This window comes from Idiotropiscis lumnitzeri, chromosome 13 (assembly GCF_059441095.1).
Source record: "Idiotropiscis lumnitzeri isolate Australia: NSW breed Sydney's pygmy pipehorse chromosome 13, RoL_Ilum_1.0, whole genome shotgun sequence".
Taxonomy (NCBI): domain Eukaryota; kingdom Metazoa; phylum Chordata; class Actinopteri; order Syngnathiformes; family Syngnathidae; genus Idiotropiscis; species Idiotropiscis lumnitzeri.
Genome location: NC_142403.1, coordinates 17,337,522 through 17,355,689, shown reverse-complemented (window position 1 = coordinate 17,355,689; position 18,168 = coordinate 17,337,522). Strand labels below are relative to the sequence as shown.

At 43.2% G+C, this 18,168-nt stretch overlaps 2 protein-coding genes across 5 annotated transcripts; one reads left to right on the top strand and one right to left on the bottom strand.

The window, feature by feature from the left end:
- Window positions 1-1,173: 1,173 nt before the first annotated feature.
- Window positions 1,174-3,755, bottom strand: LOC148324808 (chemokine XC receptor 1-like). The gene is made up of 2 exons (XM_088313668.1): window positions 3,642-3,755; window positions 1,174-2,336 (listed from the first exon to the last, which is right to left on the bottom strand). Exons 1-2 carry the CDS (start codon window positions 3,667-3,669, stop codon window positions 1,330-1,332), a joined length of 1,035 nt encoding a protein of 344 aa, XP_088169794.1. The 5' UTR covers window positions 3,670-3,755; the 3' UTR covers window positions 1,174-1,329.
- An 816-nt stretch (window positions 3,756-4,571) lies between these two features.
- On the top strand, window positions 4,572-18,042 carry fyco1a (FYVE and coiled-coil domain autophagy adaptor 1a). Of its 4 annotated transcripts, none has more exons than XM_088312911.1 (18): window positions 4,572-4,672; window positions 6,124-6,221; window positions 6,638-6,744; window positions 6,848-6,973; window positions 7,429-7,535; window positions 7,629-7,772; window positions 7,863-7,956; window positions 8,150-10,654; window positions 10,727-10,819; window positions 12,031-12,149; window positions 12,227-12,394; window positions 13,381-13,533; window positions 13,606-13,835; window positions 14,002-14,155; window positions 15,066-15,158; window positions 15,235-15,445; window positions 16,751-16,860; window positions 17,035-18,042. In XM_088312911.1, exons 2-18 carry the CDS (start codon window positions 6,161-6,163, stop codon window positions 17,108-17,110), a joined length of 4,551 nt encoding a protein of 1,516 aa, XP_088169037.1. In that variant the 5' UTR covers window positions 4,572-4,672; window positions 6,124-6,160; the 3' UTR covers window positions 17,111-18,042. The 4 variants fall into 4 exon arrangements, with proteins under 4 accessions (XP_088169037.1, XP_088169039.1, XP_088169036.1 ...); XM_088312913.1 differs by having other exon boundaries at window positions 4,613-4,672; window positions 6,121-6,221; window positions 14,053-14,155; XM_088312910.1 differs by having other exon boundaries at window positions 4,613-4,672; window positions 6,121-6,221.
- The last annotated feature ends 126 nt before the right edge of the window (window positions 18,043-18,168 follow it).

Below are 18,168 nucleotides of genomic sequence, written 5' to 3'. Positions count from 1 at the left end.
TTTTTTTTTTTTTTTTTTTTATTTGATGTCAATTGTGTTACTATATGACATCCCTGAATATGTTGAATAAAGATTATTTTGATATGTTAGTCATTTTTCCACATATATAAAAATAATGAAAAATGAATAGAATCCAACAAGCAAAAAAATGTTTTTTTTTAATTTTTTTATCACAACAATGCAAGTGATTAGTGATTAGTTTGTAAACAAATGTGCAATGATTCAGAACGCATGATTCGGAGAATAATAAAACATGTAATCCAGTATATTTGATCAGTAAGTACAGTTGAAATCACGTCATTTGGCAAGAGGAAGCGACAACGAGTGTTAGTTAATGAATGCATCTTCCGCCCTGTTTTGTGAACTTTTGTTCATGTTATAACAGTTTTCTCTGTTCAGAAGCATTTACACGCTAAAATATAGATAAATCCTTTTAAAACTGCTAACTCAAACGTCTTTTTCATACCGGTAATTGTTTGAATGCATTTTAGTGTGTAACAAAAATGTGAAGTTTGACTGTACAGTAGTTATGTAACCTGTCCAACTCCAAATTGGTGCCTCAACCTAACCCCAACTAACGACACTTTTAAGATAACCCTCAATCCTAAAACAAACTCTGTCCAACGCCACACTTCCCGAGCCCAAACATTATCCCAAACCTTCACCAACCATATTCCCTGACGCTAACCATGAATCCGAACACCATCTAGTAGTGATAGACTGATTATCGGGGCCGATATTTGGCATTTTGCCGATTATCGGCATCTGCCTTTTTTTTTTTAACTTTCAAGGCCAATAAATTAAAAGCTGTTTTATTTTGGCTCCCTGCAGCACACTTCTCTCTCTCTCTCTCTCTCTCTCTCTCTCTCTCTCTCTCTCTCTCTCTCTCTCTCTCTCTCTCTCTCTCTCTCTCTCTCTCTCTCTCTCTCTCTCTCTCTCTGCTGTGCTTGTAACCCTGCCTGCAGAAGCACATTGACCCACAGACAGCATCATCTGATTGGTTCCTTGTGCAGTGGGTAGCAGCCAAGTAACAGTAAGTTGCCTGTTTGCTTTTCTACCTCGACTCACACGCGGAAAACTATTTGCCGTAGTAAACTTAAAAGAGACGTTTGTTTTCATTGAACTATAAGACATGCAGCTGAGCCGACAACCTCTGTGCACTTTTAGTTCGACTTTTAAACTAAGTCAAGCTTTGGAGTTTTTATTTTTTTCAATTTTGACACCAATTAAGCCTTTTTTCAACAAATGAATCTCGGCTTCAAATATCTGCATGACTCTTAAGAATCGGTATCGGCGCTGAAAAAAAGCATATCGGTCTCTGACTACCATCTAGTACATTGATCCCTGTGAGATGAAGTTTTGCATCCTTCCCTGTTGTGGGTTTGGCCTCCTGAACTTCTTACGGAACATTGCCTTCAGGTGCCCCCTGAACCTCGGGCCCACCAGTGCGTAAAAGACCGGATTGAGGCAGCAGTGGGAAAAGGCAATGAGCCGGCATACATAAAACGCATAATCCAGGCGGATACTCACGACGCACGTTTCAAAAGGCGGAACTAATTTGTTCGCTAAAAGTCTCAGAAAGATCACCACATTGTACGGCACCCAGCCCAGAAAGAAGGCGGCCACGACGCATAAGACGAGTTTCACCGCTCTGTTCTTCGTGTGCGATCTGGTTTGCGTGATTCTGCCCAATATTTTGCAGTTGCAGAAAGCCGTGATGGCAGAGCAGACCAAGAAGAAGATGTTCTGTTGGGAAACGCCAACCGTTGCCCACAGGTCGTCCTCGTATTCGCAACCCAGGGAGGGTTTGTCCCTGTGCGGGATGGAGACGAGGTTACTGAAGAGCAGTGAGGGCAAGGCGGCTCCGATGCTGACGATCCACAGCAGGACGGACACCAGGACTCCAGCGGTTACAGCTTTGGGTTTCAGGTCGGACAGCGGACGGACCACGATGAGATACCTGTAGACGGTCATGGCGGTCAGGAAGAGGACGCTGCTGTAAAAGCCGATGAAGAAGACAAAAGTGACGATTTTGCAAAGGGCCTCGTGGAACAGCCAGCCCCACATGTGGTAGATGGCCCAGAACGGGAGTCCGCCGGTGAAGATCAGGTCCGACATGGCCAGATTCAGAATGAGAATGTTGGTCAGGGACTTGAGGTTCTCGTACAACGCCAGGATGACGAGGACCAGCAGGTTTCCGACGAGGCTCAGCGTGATCACGACCGAGAAGAACACGGGAACCGCAATGGAGCCGAATTGGACCACCTCGGCTTTTTCGCATATCTCGTCTTCATATTCGTAGTCATATGACGTTTCGGAGTCATTCATTGTTGTGCCTGCGAGTTTGAAGTCAAAGGGAATACAAGAATGTAAAAAAAATTGGGTTTTATACACAACTCACAAAAAGTCACGGAAATTGGATATCTGTGTGAAATTTCAGGACGATCCCTAAATGCACTAGAACCTTTCCAGTCCAAATTTCGTTTATTCTATCGATAATCCCATCGATAAGTCGGATAGAAATGGATTTGAGGTGCAGGTATTATTGTTGTCCTCTTGGGGTCGCCACTCTCTATAATACGTGTGATTATGAATGTGCGTGGCTTTAAAAGGCCGATCTTGGCCCGGTGAGTGATATGGGAGTCAGCGAATGAGAGTGTCAGGTTCGCCATTGTGAGCTCCGTTTGTCGGTTAAGTGTGAAAAACTCTTTTAAGCAAGCTACTTTTTGTTTCTTTTTTTTACTTTTAAATGTCGCTAACTTTTTCCGGTTGTATTGCCTTGTCTATAGATATGCTGCCTGAAAATCCAAAGAAAACTAAATTCCACATTCCACCACCTCATTAACAAGCTAGGCCAATGCTATCAAGCTAACGTGGCTAACTGACCCGTGAATGTACGGACTGACTGAACGGTGAACTTGCTTTTCATCATCAAACCCGTGCTCAGAAGAACCTTTAAGATTTTATTTCGCTGGACTGCGGTGACTACGCTGGAAAAAAGGAAATGATGGAAACAACTTATGATAGTATATAAAATCTTATATGACATAAAATTTCAACATGAAACATTATCATGTTGAAATGATATTTAATTTTTAAAATGTATTATTTATTTTTAGTAAATGTCTATAAAAGGTGAAATATTTTCAGATTTTTTTAGTGAACCTTGTAAAATCTGCTTTTTAAAAAAATTTATTTTATTTTTATTTTTGCAAAAAAATTGCAAAGTATTTGCGAGAAATTCTGGTAATTATTTCAGTCCTAGTTGGTTGCTTGAACATTTCCAAGGCCTTCGATGCCTTTCTGTTGCAACTCTCTTGACACCGTGTGACATTCAAAGCTCGGTGGCCAATTCCCACTGACAACATCCTTGTTTGAAGCCTCGTAATGATGAGCTACTCTTGATCAATCATCAATCGTAGCGGTTCAACTCCTTGTAAAAAAAAAATATATATTGTACAAAAAGCATTCATTCACAAATTAAGTTTGACTATAAAGGTTCAAGTGCATTTTTGGTTTACCCGAAAATTCCCCCAAAAGCCCTGTATCACTAACTTTTCTGAGTAATGCAGTTACACACTATATCTTAAAAGCCTTAAAAAATGCTAACGATATAATTATAAAGCAAAACATATACCTACCTGAAGTTACGATTGTTGTTAATCGCATCGCAATTGACTCTTGGTCATTCAAAGAGGACTTTGGGACTGGATGATATTTATGACAGTTTGTATTTCCTCTTCTGCTTTAGTCGCTTAACCTGTTACGCTATCGTATTATGGACTGAGAGAGAGAGGGAATTGAGTAGGTTTAGGTGAATGAAGGATGGTGTTAAGGATCCATGTGACTGGTATTGGCAGCCTTCATGGATACGCCATACTTTAAAGGCCTGATGTGAAAGAGGCCAGAAAGGAAGGCAGCAATGTCGGAGGAAGTAAATTTGTTCAAAATAAAGGGTGGTGATAAGGATGCAAGATTGAAAAGCAGGTCTGAGATGGGTGCAAGGAGGTAAAATCAGGCATGAAAGCCGTTTTTTAAGTGGTGGGTTGAAGGGTACATGAGGAATGAAGGCAGACAAGTAGGGTTAAGTGAAGGAATTAAGGCTACGTGGGAATATAAGAAAGAGGAGGTCAGTAAGGAAAAAACGTGTTTCAAGAGAATGAAAGGTCAGAAAGGAAAGAGGGAATGTGGATTTTAGTATGGTCAGTATGAAAGAAAGGATAATTAAGGAAGTAAGGAACAAAAGCAACTTTGGGGGAAGGAAGTAAGCAATTAAGTCAGAAAAGAAAATATAAATAAAAGCCCACTCTGATTATTTCTATTATTAAAAAATGTATCTATTATAATTACATATTTATTATAGCATTTAAATCGCATGTACCAATGTACTGTTTGATATTTTCAATAGAAGTGAAACTGTCAAAACAAGCAACAGAAAACTAGGACTAGTATCGCTTGATGCCAGCGATCACATGACGCCAGTGTTTACACTCGGAGGACAACCAACCTTGTTGGTTGTTAAATCCCGCCTACTTCCCCCGCAAAACCATTGGTCGGGGACATAAATCTTGGTTTGTGAGTGGGCGAAGGTATGTGTCAGTCACACCAGCTGCTCCGAGTTGATCTCCAACAGCGCAGCTGGCTGATATGGACATGAGTCATATGCTGAAAAGTATGTTAAAGTTGACTAATTCCGATAATAGCAAATGTCGAAAACATGTTTAAAATAGCATTTTTTTTGTGTTTGTGCGAAGTGTTGTCAAGAATGCTTGTTGAATGTTTACCGTCTGAAAGCTAAGTTACAAGTTATTATTCAAGTCGGCGAAAGCGCCTCGAGGCGCTTAAATGTTTTCTCTGCGCGTCTTATAATCGAAATATATTAAATAATGTTCTTAATGACACTTGGTTTTTGCTCGTTGGGTCAAATATGTTGTCAAAGTTAAACAAAGCCGCCGGAGATTAACCTAGTTAGCTTTTAGCAAACGTTATACATCGTCCTATTGCTCTCGAATGTCCCAGTTTAAATGAATGCATTATAATGTAGTAAATCATAAACAATGTTTAGTTAACATTGGCGTAATGTATCACTTGCTTCGACTTTTATTATAATTATTTATACACTACCTATGCTTAATTTCCTCCTCTAAACTAGCTTTTCCTCCCCTTTCCGTAAACATTTTCCTCAATTCAATGATGTTCATAATTGATTGATTGCTTGGTGAGAATCGACCTTGAAAGTGAAGCTTCATGAAACTTCAATTAACTGCAGTGCTTGTATAATTGGGAAGGCCTTCTCTTCTGACCTACATATAGAGCCTAAATTCTAGTATTTGCTCCAGAATGTTGAATTAATTTATTAATTTCCCAACTGTTGTTCTCTCTCGTTTGGCACATTCCTCTCGGCTACATTTTTTCCCCCCAATACGCGGATATTGCTGTGTCTAATCTTCCCATGACTTTCAGAATCAGAGCTAAGGCTGGCCCATGCAACTTCGACTCTATCAGCAATGGGGCTGTTTTTTGAAGCAATTAGATTTCACGCCCGTCCTCACAGGGCCATAAAGCTGGCCCTCCATGACACTGGTATTTTTCCATCCTCTGATTGGTTGGCCACAGCGAAACATATTCCAGCAAGCTGCATACATTAATACATTTAATAATTAGCATCTATGGTGTTTAAACTTGAAATGTTTTTGATATATTTTAAATATTTTGTAGCTTCTGCAGTGCTCCAGATCATATACAGTGCACAGTTGTGTCCTGTTATATTAAGTTTTTGTATTGTATTGGCGTCTATAATTGTGAAGTGATAGTGGTATTAAGAGGTGGATTAAGTCAGCTAAGTACCCACCAAAGGCCCAATTACCAAATGCACGGCCTGTCACTGCAATGCAGTTTGCCCGGTAAAGTACGAATTGTGTTTATCATGAAATTCTGTATAACATACTACTCCTGTGGCATTATCGATTCAGAATTAAAATTGTGCAAAGGTCAGAATGAACATTTTTAAACACGACTGTGTGAACAACATGTAAAGTTTAAAAAATGCATTCATGTATCTGATTTGAAAGCATTTCAGTCTGTCTTTTGTACTGTGCTGATTGTAATATTCTGATTCAGCAGATTGGACGTGACTCCAGGGAGGAGGAGCGGTGGGGCCATGGCTGCCGGTGCTTCGGTCGGGGAGAGCCAACTCCAGAGGATTATCCGAGATCTTCATGGTACGCCCATCAGCTTTATGTGTGTCCATGTGTGTGGATAGATCAGCATTCGTGGCCTGACATGGTGTGTGACAGCGGAGAAGCAATAGGAGAGTCATAAGACTTTTCCATCACATTATGACTGTACTTAACGATTGTATTCAAATGTATTGTACCTTAAAGCAAATGAAAATTGTCCCTGAATAATCATTTAGAAGGAATCAAGATTAAATGCAAATCTATCACAATGTTAAATACAGCTGAACTCCACTTGGGCAGTGATTCTTTTGCTTACCACTAGAGGGAGCCTGTGTTCCACACTTAGAAAATCACTGATGTCATACATTAGTTCACCACTGTAAATAAATCTATAAATACGATTAATGTTGTGTTTGTTCACTTATAAATTATATTTTTTTTGTTCTTTGGAATTGCAGAGGCTGTTGGGGAGCTTGCAAAAGAGTACAAGGAAAATGGGGAGCCAATCACAGATGACAGCACCAGCCTGCACAAATTCTCCTACAAACTGGAGTATCTGCTACAGGTGCGTGTTTCGATTCTTCTCGTAATCATATGCTGTGTGATTTTCTACATAATCATTTCATTCCAAATGATTTATGACCACCATGTCACTTCTTGTCTTTCAGTTTGACCAGAAGGAGAAGACAACATTTCTTGGTACAAAAAAAGATTACTGGGATTACTTCAGTGATTGCCTGGCGAAAATTAAAGGCGCAAATGATGGCATTCGCTTTGTCAAATCCATATCGGAGGTATGAAGACTTTCACGCAATATCAGCCTCCACAAATTGCATTGTAATCCATTTTTTGAAAACTGTTTAGAAGGGATAAAAACTGCGAAATCAAAGGTGGAAACTGCTTGCGAGGAATGTTGGTTAGCTGAACATTGACATTTATATGGCAGAAATCACAAGACCAAATCATATTAGTCAGTTTACATCCGAACAAAATGGATTGCTTGCTGATTGCGTTCAGTCATGTGGCGTAATGTGATTTCAATTGGAGTTGAGTGAGACGATGATGAATCTCATTTGTATCACAGCTTCTCGCGCCGTGTCCCTGCCGAGTAACCGAGTTAGACAATATCTGCGTAGTTTCTCAGTCATCGATGTTGCGGTAATCCGCAAAAGTTGAATCAAAGCAACAGGAACTGCAACTTTGTGTATACTGAAGACATTTCACCTCGAGCCTTTCCTCCATCCGATAGCTGAAGACGTCATTGGGGAAGGGCCGGGCGTTCATTCGCTACTCCCTCGTGCACCAGCGACTGGCTGACACTCTGCAACAGTGCCTCATGAACCAGAGAGTCACCAGGTACAACTTCTGATTAGATGTCAAATTTTTATTTATTTTTTTCTTCCCCCAAGCATTGGCCATTCCTTCATTTTTCTGTCTCTGATGCCACAGTGACTGGTACTATGCAAGAAGCCCGTTCTTGAAGCCTCACCTCAATGTCGATATCATCAATCACTTGTACGAACTCAACGACATTCACTTTGATGTCGCTTCCAGAGGCTATGACCTTGATGCCTCCTGGCCTACTTTTGCTAGGTAAGAAAAAACCCACCCATCACGATTGGAAATTTATGATTAGATGTGGTAATTAATTTTTACTGGAATTACAAATGCAACTTCCAACAGGAGGACACTGGGAGGTGCAAGCTCACCTGGACACACGTGGAAACCACCCAGTCGTAGTTCAAGTATTAACAGTCTGGCCAGCACTTACTCTCAGGTAACTCACAGGAAGTCAAGCAAAATCTGTTCTACTACGCTGGTTGGCCTCCAATTTGCCGGGATTCAGGAAAAAAAAAAACCCAATGCTATAAAAATTATTCATCATCTAACTTTATTTGTTCAAAGTACCATTTAACTTTATTTTATTGCTCATTGTCTCTTCATGTCTGTTTCTCCTCGCAAACATCTAGCAAGCATCTGATTTACTCTCCAGCCCGGACTATGGTCAGGGTCTGCTGAATGACCTGAACGACTCCCTGCCCCCCTGCAGCGAAGACGTCAGCACCGTCGAAGACCTTCGTTTGGAGCTGGACCGCTCCGATCTGAGGCAGCAGGAACTCCGGAATAAAATGAAGCAGCTGAGCGCTGAGGCCGAGGAGCTCAGAGAGGTTGTGGTGGAGCTCCAGAGGCAGCTGGATATATCGCTCACCGCGCAAGAGGAGCAACGCGGCTTGCAGGCTGAGCTAAAGAATCTGCGAGGGAGAGAGGAGAGCCTTTCCAGCGAGGTGGAAAAGCTCAAGACTGTAGAAAAAGCCACGGAGGCCGAACAGAAACTCCTTCAGGAAAAGTTGGCCGCTACCGAGGGGAAGAACATCGAGCTCATGGCCAAGTTGGATGGCGTTCTGAGTGAGAAGGGCCAGCAGGCGGCCAGTTACTTTGATTCAGCGCAGAAGATCCACGAGCTGTTGGACAGCTTGAAGGAGGCCGAGAGGGGCAAGATGGAGGCTGTTGCCGAGGCTGAGGAGAAGAGGAGGCAGACAGAAAGGGCTGAGGAGGAGCTGAAGGTGAAGGAGGCTGCGGCGAAGGATGCTGAAACAAAACTCGGAGCGCTACTTACGTCGGCGACTGAGGAGAAAGGCAGACTGCAGGCCAGAGTAGAGGAACACTGCCACGCCCTTGAAAAGCTGCAGGGCACCTTGACGCTGAGAGAGAAGGAGACTGGCAGTTTACAGAGGCAGCTGCAAGACCTCCCAACATCTCTGGAGGAGAAGGACAACGAGGCGGAGGAGGTGAAAAGGAAGGCGCAAGAGCATCGAGGGGAACTGCACAAAAGCTTGGATAGCCAGAGGGAGATTTTAGAAGGACAAATCGCTTCTCTCAAAGCGCAGTCGGAGATTAAAGAAGCTGAGCTGACCTCCACCTGCGAGAGGCTACAACTTCTGGAAGGCCACAACCAAAGCCTGAGCTCCGAGAGAGACAAACTGACCGCAAAGCTCGACCACCAGGAGAGTTGCGTTCGAGAAAAGGACGCAAAGATTGAAGACTACGAGACACAGTGTGCCAATCTCATGGAATTAAATGACAAATTGATGAACTCAGCGAAGCAAAACGAGGACCTTAAGAATGAGATGGCCGGGAATCGGACAGTTCTCGAAAGTGAATTAGCATCCCTTAGGGCTTCTGAAAAACAACTAAGGAGACAGCTGGACGAAGCCAAGATGACTGTGGGTGAAAAAGAAAAAGGGTTGCGTGAGGACAATCTCAAACTGGAGGAGAGTCTTCAGAGTGCCACCATGGCAGCCAAGCTGTCGGATGTCACGACTCAGCGGCTCGAGAAGGAGAACCAGAGCCTGAGAGAGGAACAGGACTCGGTGAAGGAATCTCTCTTTCGCATGCAGGCCGACTTGAAGAGCGTTCACGGGCAGATCGGCGAGTTGGAGAAGAGCTTAGGAGAATCGCGCAGGAATGAAGTCAACCTTCAAGAGCAACTGCGAGCCGTGGAGGCGCAGCTCGAGGATAAAGAGAAGAATCTTTTTGAGGTCCAGTCCAGGATGGTTATTCTGGAGGCCTCGGAGAAGGAGCTGAAGCTGGCAAAGGCCAAGGCCGAAGCGGCTTGTGCAAAACAGACCGAAATGATTGAATCGGTTACGTGTGAGAAGCAGACGCTGGAGAAGTGTCAGCTGCAGCGAAGCGCGGTCCAGGCGAAAGAAAACCAGGAAGTTGCCGTCAAGCTGACCGTGATGGAGGGCCAGCTGGAGGTGAGCATGAAAGAAGTTTCCAGGCTCCAGGCGGACATCCTGGACCTCAAGGTGAACTTACAGAGATCGGAGGAGGAGAAGCTCAAGTCCCAAGCGCAGCTGGAGGTGACCGAGGCCCAAAGAGATGAGCTCCGGATTCTGACCGAGCAGCTTAAAGTCCAGACTGAGGCGCTGAACCAGAAGCATGTATCGGAACTCCTTGAGTGCAAAAAGAAAGAAGAGGCGCTAACCGAGCAGCGCGACAGAGAAATGGCCGCCCACGCCGAGCTTTCCATCTCCGCCGCCGCCCTCCGAGAGGAGATGTCCGCCCTTAAAACCGACAACAACCGTCTCGCCCTGGAGATCACCGAAGCACGGGAAGGCTTGCACAGGGCCAACACAGAAATGGCCGAGCTGGGAATGACCATCTGTAAGCTAAGCACGGAAAAGGAGGAGGCCCGGAAGCACTGGGCGGACGACGCCGCCGCCATCGAGGAACTGAGGCATGAGGTGGAGCGCCTGGAGGAGTGCGTGGGCCAGTTGCAGCTTGAGAATGACAGCCTGGAAGCGGAGCTGAGCCACAAAGAGAAACTCCCGGAAGCTATCGCAAAACTTCAAGAAGAGCTGGAAAAGAGGAGAAACCAGCTGCAGAACCTCACGGTCTCCAGCCAAGAGGAGATGAAGTCGCTGAGGTTCCAGATGAGCTCGGAGAACATGAACCATCAAGTCCAGATGAAGGTGACTTAGTCCAGAATCATTGCAGTCTCATTTGTCGTGACGCAATATTTATCCACTCATCTCACTTATTAGAATGTGGAGAAGCAGCTCGTGGAGGTCAAAAGCCAGTTTGAGGAGGAGAAGAAGGTGGTGACCTGCTTGCAGGAAAGAGTGTCTGAACTTGAGGTTTGTGTTCTGTAGACGCAACATAACCCATTTAGTAGTTGCACAGCGTCTTCTTTCACTGGCGAGTTCAAATGTGGAGGTAGGAATATACACTTGAAGTCAAAAGAAGCCTCGACAGACCCAATTACTGCTGTGTAGGACGAGATTCCACTCCGAGTTAAAAAAAAAACAGACATTGCCTTCATCATCAATGCCCGTGGGAGACAATTGCGGCGAGTTGCGTGCCTTGTTTAACATTCCGCTGTAATACAAAAGTGTGTTGAGATCTCGTCTCACATATACCGGTAATGAGATGTATATCTTTCTTTGACGGCAGCAGGCAGGATCGTTAATCGAGGACTGGAGCTGCACACGTTTAATTCTTAGATGACTAAAACTGGAGTGTAGTGACCAATAATTGTGTTTGGGTCATTTTTGCTGTGATGCTGTTGTAATGGTGTATCCGCATAAATGTGTTTCAGATCCGCTATATTTATAGTTTTCCAAAAAAAAAAAAAAAATGAAAATGACAAATGTTTTTCCCCTAAATTTCACTTGTGTTATTTCTAAGAAAATAATGCCATTCACAGGGGCACTGACAGGGATTTTGGATTTAGAAAACTTGTGAAAATATCATAAAATTCATGTAATTTCAATTATTTGCTGCAAAACTGAGACTCTATATCCCCAAATCATCTCTTTCGATAAATAATTGAACATAAAATCCTCAAGATTAATTACCAGAAAATTCAAAACTTGAATACTAAAAAAAATCTCTTACATCAAAATGAAATTTTATTTTAATCTGTGAAGAAAAAAAATCTCTGCAAACACCACTGAAAACAAAATGGTGTGGGCAAACTACGGCCCGGGGGCCACTTGCGGCCCGTTAGACGTTTTAATCCGGCCCACCAAACTTGAAAAAAATTAAATGAATAAACTTTGTTAATGTTTTATTTTCTAAATATTGTGTTTTTTCAAAGACATATATATTGTTTTGTTTTGTTTTTTCTTCATTCAAAATGAAATGTATTATTTTTTTGTCCGATGAGTGAGGTTACCAATCCATCTATTTCTTGTCCGGCCCCTCTGTCAAATTTTAGAACCCATTGGGGCCCACCAATCAAAAAGTTTGCCCACCCCTGCACTAAATGCAGAGGAGGAGGCAACAACTAAAATTTCTGTCTGAACCACATGCTCCGCACAAATTGTTCTGCTCATGTTTTTAATAGTCTGAGAATGAGCAGTACCTACAGCTGAGCGGTGAGAAGGATGCTCACATCACCAAGACTGAAGCGAGCGTTCGCGAGAGCGACGGCGCGATTCAGCAGCTTAGAGAGGCGCTAAGCAGGTTTGAGCGCCGTGCCCCTTGCGAATTTCTCTGTGTGATGCCGCCGTGCTAATTCTAATGCGGTTGTCCCTCCTCAGTGCCGAAAGCTCACACTTGGCCGCGCAAAACGAATGCGAGGAGTTAAAGCAGAAACTGGGCGCGGTCCAAGACGCTCAACAAAGTCAGCACCTGAAGATGACGGCTGAGATTGATGACCTGAACAGGACAAAGGTCAACCTGGAGGAGCGCCTCATAGAGCTCATAAGGTAGGATAGTGCAGTGATTCCCTAAAGTTTGGTCCTCGTACCACTAGTGGTACTGCGGCGCACTCTAGTGGTTCTTGAAAGAATTGCTGCGCAATTACAGTTTTCAATTTTTTTTTTTTGTGTGCAATTTTCTTACATTTAATCACTTAATTGACTGTTTATCATTATGGTGTAACTAGGAGCGCTCAGTTTTTTTCTCGTGGGAGGGGCGGTACCTGGTGTATTAGGTTTGAGGACAAGTGGCCTAAAATCTGTTAATATCAAGAGCAGCCGTTGGAACAAGTGGAGTGAGGGCATCATTATCAGTCCGGAAACCGACTGCCTAGTCATTACTGTTTGCCTCTTCTTTGATGTTCACATTGTGTTTTGAACAAGTTTTTCCTGGGAGAGGAGATTTTGTTCTCCTCATCTGATCGGCGGAGAGGTACCGAATGCTAGGCGGTAAGTTTTGTTTGAATGTGTGCAAATGCACGCAGGCACTTTGATGAAGACGACACCAGGCGATAAAATGTAGAGGCGAGGAAAGAGAATGGAAACCTTCTTTATTATTGGTGGTATCAGCAGCCGTTGTTGCCTCAATGCCCGCAAGGCTTACATACAGCAAAATTCCACTCTGAATGTCAGTGACTCTGTTAATCACTTCCCCTTGGGTCTACGCACATGATCTCACTGTTCTTCCTCAACTGGCATGCGATACGTTACACCTGCCGGAGTTTGTGGAATCAATCCACTTCTCCTATGTACGATTTACAACAGCACTTTCAATTATTTGCAGTTGTAGTCATGTTCTCAACAATATTGGAATGTGATCTGTAATTCATGGCAATGCAACTTTGGAGTTATACGTTACATGTGGAGTCCCTCAGGGATCGGTACTGAGCCCACTATTTTTTATCATCTACATGCGTGGTGCTGTTGAATTCGTACCTCTTATTTCGTTAGCTATGATTGATGACCCTTTAATGTGTGGCCTCCTTCCTCCTCAGGGATAAAGATGCTTTGTGGCAAAAGTCCGATGCGCTGGAGTTTGAGCAGAAACTGCGAGCGGAAGAGCGCTGGTGGTTGGTGGACAAAGACGCCACCCACTGCCTCGGCTGTCAGGGCCAATTTACCTGGTGGCTGCGCCGGCATCACTGCAGGTGTGCATTCAGCATCTGGCAAAAGGATGCTTCTCAAGAATGCACTTTTAACATTTGTTATTTTTTTTGTAGACTATGCGGCCGCATCTTCTGCTACTACTGCAGCAACAACTACGCGATGATCAAGCACAGCGGTAAGAAGGAGCGCTGTTGCCGGGACTGTTACAGCCAACACAGCGCAGTGGAGGAACGCTTCACCGCCGCCGTACTGAGCCCGTCCGATCAGCAGCCTTCTCCACCGGGAGCTGAACTTCATCCTAACCCTGAGCCTGCCGTCTATAAACCCACTCCCAGTGTCACAGGTATGAAGCGCGCTGGGATGAGCAACAACATTTCCGGGATATGCGTGATCAAATTTCCAACTTCGTGGGTTGATCTCCATGAATTTAAGTTCACTGTAATTGGGCCATGTAGTTTTTTCCCATCATTTTTTTTTCAACCTAATCACATCCTAAAGTCCTCTCCCAGTTTCAGACCCGAGCCACAAACCTGACGACGGCACTTTTGATATCATCACAGAAGAGGAGGTAAATGGCGTGTATGACAGTGACACCAATTCTCAGACCACAGGAGGCTCGCTCGAGGCAGAACAGGAGCGAAGGCCAGCCGGGTCCTTGGACATGTAAGTATATCCTAGTCGTGTTTCCTAACTCAATTCGGTTTGCTTGATATGATATCAAGGCTTATCATATTTATCCCAGCAGGCCATCAATTCGGCCTTGATCGTAATCTTCTCTTGCCTTGAAGATGGGAAATAGAATAGCGGGAAGTGCACAAGTTCCCTGTTGCTTGAGATACAACATCAATTGTTTCCTGCTGTGAACACCCCACTGTTACTTTTATAGAACAAAATATAAACAGCCTTCCTCTGCAGGCAGGAAAACCAAAATCTTCAGGTTGTGCAAACCCTTTGCCTTAACCGGGCCAATATGGAACTGTGCACCATTTCTCCGCATGCCTTTCCGAGGAAGGTGCGTGTCCTCGGCCACATCGTTACGCACGCCGGCCTCTCTCCTCTGGGGCTCTAAAATTCATGAATTGGAGCATCTGGCCCGTGCGCAAATACTTTGTACTCTTCCTTAGAGAACAGTCAGCCCTAATGCTCGGAATAATATAGCGGTTCCAAAGTAAATGTGTGAAAGTCACGCGGGTTCATTTTGGAGTTTCGTAAATGGATCGGAAATATTCTCGACGTGCTCTTCGAGGAGCTTTCAACTGCATATCGCTGTATTTATCAGCGGCTCCTGATGGTTACATGTAATGACAACTTTGCCATCTCCATGACGACAGAGCATACATCATTGGCTGCTAAGATTTGTCTGAAAGCACCCGAAAAAAAGGCTTCAGTCGATTCATAATGTTGGGTTAAGATTGCCGGGGAGTTGTGGCTAGCATCCGAGTGCACGAGTCATTACCCTGAAGGGTTTCACCAAGTCATCTTTAGAGAGATAGCTCGCCCTCTCCTCCTTACCTTTAAATATGGAGATGGATTTCTGACATTATTTTTCTTTGTGTGTGATGATTTTTTGCAGAGGTGTAGGAGAATTAACCCCCGATGAACCGGAGGAAAACGTTTCCACCGTGCAGGATTCCGAAATCAACCTCCTCAAGTCGGGAGAACTCACGTGAGCGTTGACGTCAACCCGCGCGGGACTTTTGCCGAATCGTTTTCTGTTAAAGTGTCCGTCCGTCTCCCTGCAGGATGACCGTGCCGCTCAGCATCGAGGATATTTCCCAGTTTGGCGACGGCTCGCGGGAACTCTTCATCAAGTCCAGCTGTTACAGCGTGGTGACTGTTGCTGTGGCTGCCTCGGGGCCAACCATCAGCTGGATGTTTTCCTCTGAGCCTAAAAGCATCTCCTTTAGTGTGGTTTACCAGGAATGTGCTGAAGCTCACTTGGAACAATCAAAGGTAGTTAGTCATTGCTAGTAATTGATGCCAACCCAAAAATGTATGTATTTGCTTTTATTAATAGTTTGCACCATAAATATACAACATATATGATCCTAAACAGTGTGATATTATTCACTGCCATTGACGGCTATAGACGTCAAAAATCCATTTTATTTTCTCGGCTGGTAGTGAATGAGTTAAAAACACATCTTACATTACTCTTAAAATAAATCATTTGATTTCCGACGTTGAACAATCTCCATAACTCCCACTAACGAGCCAGGCTAAAATGAGCTCCTCCCCTCTAAGTCGAGATGTATCACTTCACTCCCTTCCTATTCGCCAAGGTTTTGGCACCATCTTGTGACATCTTAACCTGTTACAGAAAGAGCACAAACATGAGGGAAAATGTGAGATTTTCGCTTTCCTATGAGGCAGGGCTTTGCTGCCATCTTGTGGCATCTCTGGCCATCAAAAAAAGTGCGAGAAAATGTGTGAATCTTTTTCTGTGAATAGCTGAGGATGGGTTCCACAGGGAAAAAAAAAATAACAAGCTACAATTTAACAATAGGTTTAATAATTAAAAAAAAAAACGTGTTTTTGAACTTCTTGTAAATAATAAAATAATAAATAAATAAAATCGTCGTAATAACACTATACGAGTCTTTTACTACTACAATGACAAGCCTGTTACGAAATGAAAACAAATAGTTATCTTTGGACAGTTATGATTCAGCTCTTGAGTGCAGGTGTACCTAATGTTCTGGTGGAGCCGTGTACTTTCACGCTCCACAGAATACGCCCCCCCCTCCCCCATGGAGATTCTGGAACCACAGGCTCGAGACATTAATAATACATAACCACCTACATTATTGAATTGTCTCTTGACAATCCATTTTCTGACGCGCTTTTCCTCATTCAGGGTCACGGTTGGGCTGGCGTCAATATGGCAGTTCGGCGGGAGGCACGATGCCACCTGGAACGGTTATTGGCCAATCGCATGGCTCGTACAGACAAAAAAATAAATAAATCACATTCACACTATTTAGTTTTTCACTGAATGAGCCTAACATGCATGTTGGGCCTTTTCGACTGTCAAGCAATTATCATCTCCCACCGTGCTGCTTCATAAAACTCTGTCCAAGCCTCTTAAGAATCAATACACGGAGTCCTGATCTGAGCGGCACACACACTGGGCTTTCGCTACAAGCATTAATCAGAGTGCTTTGATTCTTCTGATTGACTTCTGCGGGGTAATTACTTTTTTTTTTTTTTTTTTTTTTTAACCACGAGCACACATTTTTCTATTCTTCTCTTTTCAAGGTCCTCATTCCACTGACGCGCTGCCATTCCCACAAAGAGACCATTCAGGGACAGCTGAAAGTGCGTCGACCGGGAACCTACGCGCTCATCTTCGACAACTCTTTCTCACGGTAGGCCCGTGCTTCTTTACCTGCAAGTGATTCATCCTTTTGAGTGTGCTTCCGATTGAGCTCGTTCGGTAAAGCAACTCTCACCATTGTTTTTTTTTCTACTGCTACTCCGTCTGCCGCGCAGAAGTTAATGGAATTGCGACTGTTTGAACAGAAATGTTCTCCCCCCCACAGGTTTATCTCCAAGAAAGTCTTCTATCATCTGACCATGGAAAAGCCCATCATATACGATGGAAGCGACTTCCCCTGAAGCTTTAGCGTCACATGGATGTCTCTTAAGTATCACCATGGCAACTGAAAGGGAGATTAAGAAAAACTCAGCATGAGTGACATTTGTTTTGGTTTTAACCTAGAAAAAAAAAAAAAGATGTCCCAAAATTTGCAGATGCATGCATGCATTTTTTTTTGTTTTTTTTTTTGACAGCAAAACAAAATAATCACCAAGTAACATTTTTACATTCAAGCAATATTTAAATGCGCGCTTTCATTCTTTTCAATGGAGTCATTTTTACATTGGCAAAAGAATTTACGTTAGCAAAAGGAAATTTGCCAACTATTTATCGGTAAAACAAGAAGCCAATGAAGACATTTTTTAGCTTTTTAATTATTTTTTTTTTTTTTTTAACAAACAACATTGTTTTAAAACGATGTTGGTGTATTTTGCAGTCTTCCAATTCAAACAACCTTAAGCGGTATCAAATATGGAAAGTTGTATTTTGTATCGGGACACTATTTGCACTGTGCGCACTTCTCAGGAGTTTGGCATAAATTTGACACTTAGTTGTCATTTTATGGTTTTCTATCCAGCAAAGCAAAACATTCAATGAGCGCCGCCAACTTGCTTATTGTAACGAGATGACGCAGTATATCTTCTAAGTGCCTATTGACTCTCAATGGCTTGTAAGAGGGGTTCAACTTTTGGGCAACGTTGCATGTTGATGTAGTTTGGGTTTTATTCTGTAAGTGTTTTTTGACATGTATTTTTGTGTTTCTTCTTTTATTTCATGTCTGTTTTGTATTTAGAGGGGGGAAAAAACTGTTGGGTTACATTGGAATACTGTTGTTGTTGAAGCAAGGGCTTCCCTACGTCGATGTCTGTTTTTGATTGGTGCAAATTTGTATGCAAAGCTATTTTTCTCAACAGAACGGCACTTCTTAAAAATATAAAATGTTTTAATGGTATCATCCACGTATTTTTGTGTTTGACTTACTTGACTTACCACGGCAATATGCCAGACTTGTGTTGAAAACACATACGTTGTGTGGTTTTGATTTTTTTTTTCCTTGATGTTTTTCTCTCTTTGACTT

Excerpts from the sequence above, each read along its gene's own strand:
- LOC148324808 (XM_088313668.1), bottom strand. The coding sequence starts at position 3,669 with ATGCGATTAACAACAATCGTAACTTCAG. Across the intron at positions 2,337-3,641 it reads AACAACAATCGTAACTTCAG|GCACAACAATGAATGACTCC; the intron begins GTAGGTATATGT and ends TCAAACTCGCAG.
- fyco1a (XM_088312911.1), top strand. The coding sequence starts at position 6,161 with ATGGCTGCCGGTGCTTCGGTCGGGGAGAGCCAACTCCAGAGGATTATC. Across the intron at positions 6,745-6,847 it reads AACTGGAGTATCTGCTACAG|TTTGACCAGAAGGAGAAGAC; the intron begins GTGCGTGTTTCG and ends CTTGTCTTTCAG. Across the intron at positions 6,974-7,428 it reads TTGTCAAATCCATATCGGAG|CTGAAGACGTCATTGGGGAA; the intron begins GTATGAAGACTT and ends TCCATCCGATAG.